Here is a 2,500-nt window from a genome sequence, read left to right as displayed (position 1 = left end):
TTTTGTTATGTACTTTGGGATAAGCAAGAAATTAAGTTAGCATGGGAATTAGTGATACATGATTTGTGTAACACAGCTCTGTATAATAAATATACCTACCAACCACAATTGTTCCTTTCATTGAAGGAAAATGTACCTTATCTGCATCTTTGACCATGCAGACTTGCCTGGCATTTTTCATGTTGCCATCCAACACAAGAACATTTCGGAAGCTTGGAATTTGGCAAGTGTGCTCTAAGGAGAGAGACAAAGAAAAGAAATTTCACGCCATTGATGTGGTGAGAATTTTGTTAGAAAATAACAGCATCAATGAGGAAAAAGAAAACTTTAAAGGAATAAAATCCAATTAATTGAATTTTGAATAACAATGTTTATGTTGAGAATATAGGACGAGATATAGCAGTCTCTTTTTCTAAACGTAGGTAGTTTATGCTGATGCATTGCATAATGTAAACTGATGGGTATGTATTTGTTACTGTGGTTTCAGTGATTCAGTGATATAATTGTTTCCAGTTTAATGTTCCTTTTACCTGTCCATTTTATACTGTTAACTTTAACCAGGTCACTCTTGTAAAGAGTGATACAGTTATGATAGATGTTTAGCATCAATATGGATGCAAATGCCAATCAGAAAATCTGCATTTAAAAGCAATGTGTAGGAATTGGGTTTGATTCGTTATATTTCGTTTTGTCCCTAATTTGGAGTCACAGTAATTGCAATTTGTGAGCAGCAATTGTTATGCATGGTTGGAAATGTTATCCATGGATGTTAATAAGAAGCATTACTTGTCTTCAGTTTATAATGTGATAGTTTGTTTCCAATTATGACAAATAATGTTGAATGTTGATGTTTACGAATATGTTAAGCAATATTTACCTCCCCACTTTTCCTAGAAGGCCTTGTTAAACTTTGTTGTTAGCTGCTGAACCATTTCATTGCGATCAAGAGGCAGTGTAGGTAGCTGTGCCCAAAGGTTGTGTTCATTAATTATCTCTGGAGATGCATATAGCAAGAAGGCTTCTTCCAAATGACCGCGGTCTAGGCTGATGCGTTGCATCAGAAGTTGTTGTAACTGGGATCGAGTGTCTCTATTTATGGTAAACATGTTAGTAAATATTTTATGCCATATTACTACAGTTGTACTGGTACTAATTGTTTTGGTATTCAGAATACTGAACTTTCACTTCTGCCAAAAGTCAACCAAAGGAGATTATCAAAACAATGAAATCACCTTTTACTTTTGAAACATATTATGTATGTATGGATAACTTTATATAATAATATATGAAGTTAATGTGCGTCTGCCTTTGATATAAAAATACAGCACTGCTTTTGGAGTGTTGGAGTGGAGAATTGCTTTTGCATTGTGTAAGAAGATCCCAGAAATAAACAATTGAAATCCTATTGAAGTTAGAGGTCTGTTCAGGAAAGTCTATGAAGAATTTTAACAGACATTTGTGGATTATTTGATTTAAGAATGTAAATTACTCGTTTTTAATCCTCAAGTAAGAACCTTGTGTTTCTAATTTTCAAGTTATAATTTAAGTATTTTTTCTTAATTTAAGCAAAAGTTCTTAAATTAAGTATGGTTAAAAATAAGAAAAAATATAAAAAATCCTTACTTTAAGAGCAAAAATTTGTTAAGTATGGTTGAAAATAAGAAAACATACAAAATGTCCTTACTTTAAGAGCAAAGATTTCTTGATACAAGATTATTTTTCACTTTTTCTTTTGTTAGCTAGAAGTACTGAATGACACGAAACGAAATTCACATTTCCTTTATTCTGAATTATTCGATCTCTCGTGAAGTCCCACTGTAAAATTGAGCGATGTTTGGCAGGTTGTACAAGCGTGTTTTCTGTAGATTTCTGGGCTGCCGCATACAACTTATTCCAAAATGGCGGCTGTCTCAGATGAACTGGGTCGATTTGCATGAAAATGAGGCATTGAGGGCCAAACTCTGGTGTTTACAAATGGTAATATAGGTCGCGATATGCTGTTATGGCTCAGAATTGCTGTGTTCTTTGTAGATTAAGGCAAGGGTTTAAAGAGGAACACTTGAGCCATCTGTATGGTATTTCGCAGACAACGGTTAGTCAAATAACCATTTCGTGGGTTATTATGTTATGTATTTGAAATTTTGCAAAATTCCAGTGTGGCCATCAAGGGCCAAATTTGACTATCACATGCGTGCTGACTTCAAGGCAAAATATCCATCTACCAGGGTCATCATCGACTGCACCGAGATCCACTGTGAGATGCCGAAGAGTCTCCATCTAAATAGCAAACTTTTCAGTTCATATAAAAATCATACCACTCTGAAAGGTTTGATTTGCATTTCACCTGGAGGTGCCATAACCTTTATTAGCCAGCTCTATAGTGGCCATATGTCTGACAGAGAGATTGTCACAAGGTCGGGATTCCTAAAGTTGCCATTTGACAGAGGAGACTCTCTCATGGCAGGTAAGGGGTTTACTGTGGAGGATCTTCTCTCTCTTG

General features: G+C 35.1%; 1 protein-coding gene across 1 annotated transcript in view; it reads right to left on the bottom strand.

The window, feature by feature from the left end:
* The window catches only part of LOC138056294 (zinc finger protein 862-like), an 8,404-nt gene extending 6,127 nt beyond the window's left edge, over positions 1–2,277 (bottom strand). Inside the window, exons 1-2 of the mRNA XM_068902081.1 lie at positions 2,223–2,277; positions 137–234 (exon numbers count right to left, since the gene is read on the bottom strand). Of these exons, the coding sequence (XP_068758182.1) occupies positions 137–234; positions 2,223–2,277 (153 nt within the window). The remainder of the gene's footprint in view (positions 1–136; positions 235–2,222) is intronic.
* Positions 2,278–2,500: the final 223 nt, after the last annotated feature.

The sequence above is a fragment of the Montipora capricornis genome, chromosome 7 (assembly GCF_036669925.1).
Source record: "Montipora capricornis isolate CH-2021 chromosome 7, ASM3666992v2, whole genome shotgun sequence".
Classification (NCBI taxonomy): Eukaryota; Metazoa; Cnidaria; class Anthozoa; order Scleractinia; family Acroporidae; genus Montipora; species Montipora capricornis.
The sequence above is the reverse complement of the archived record's forward strand: the minus strand, read 5'-3'. Positions and strand labels throughout refer to the sequence as shown.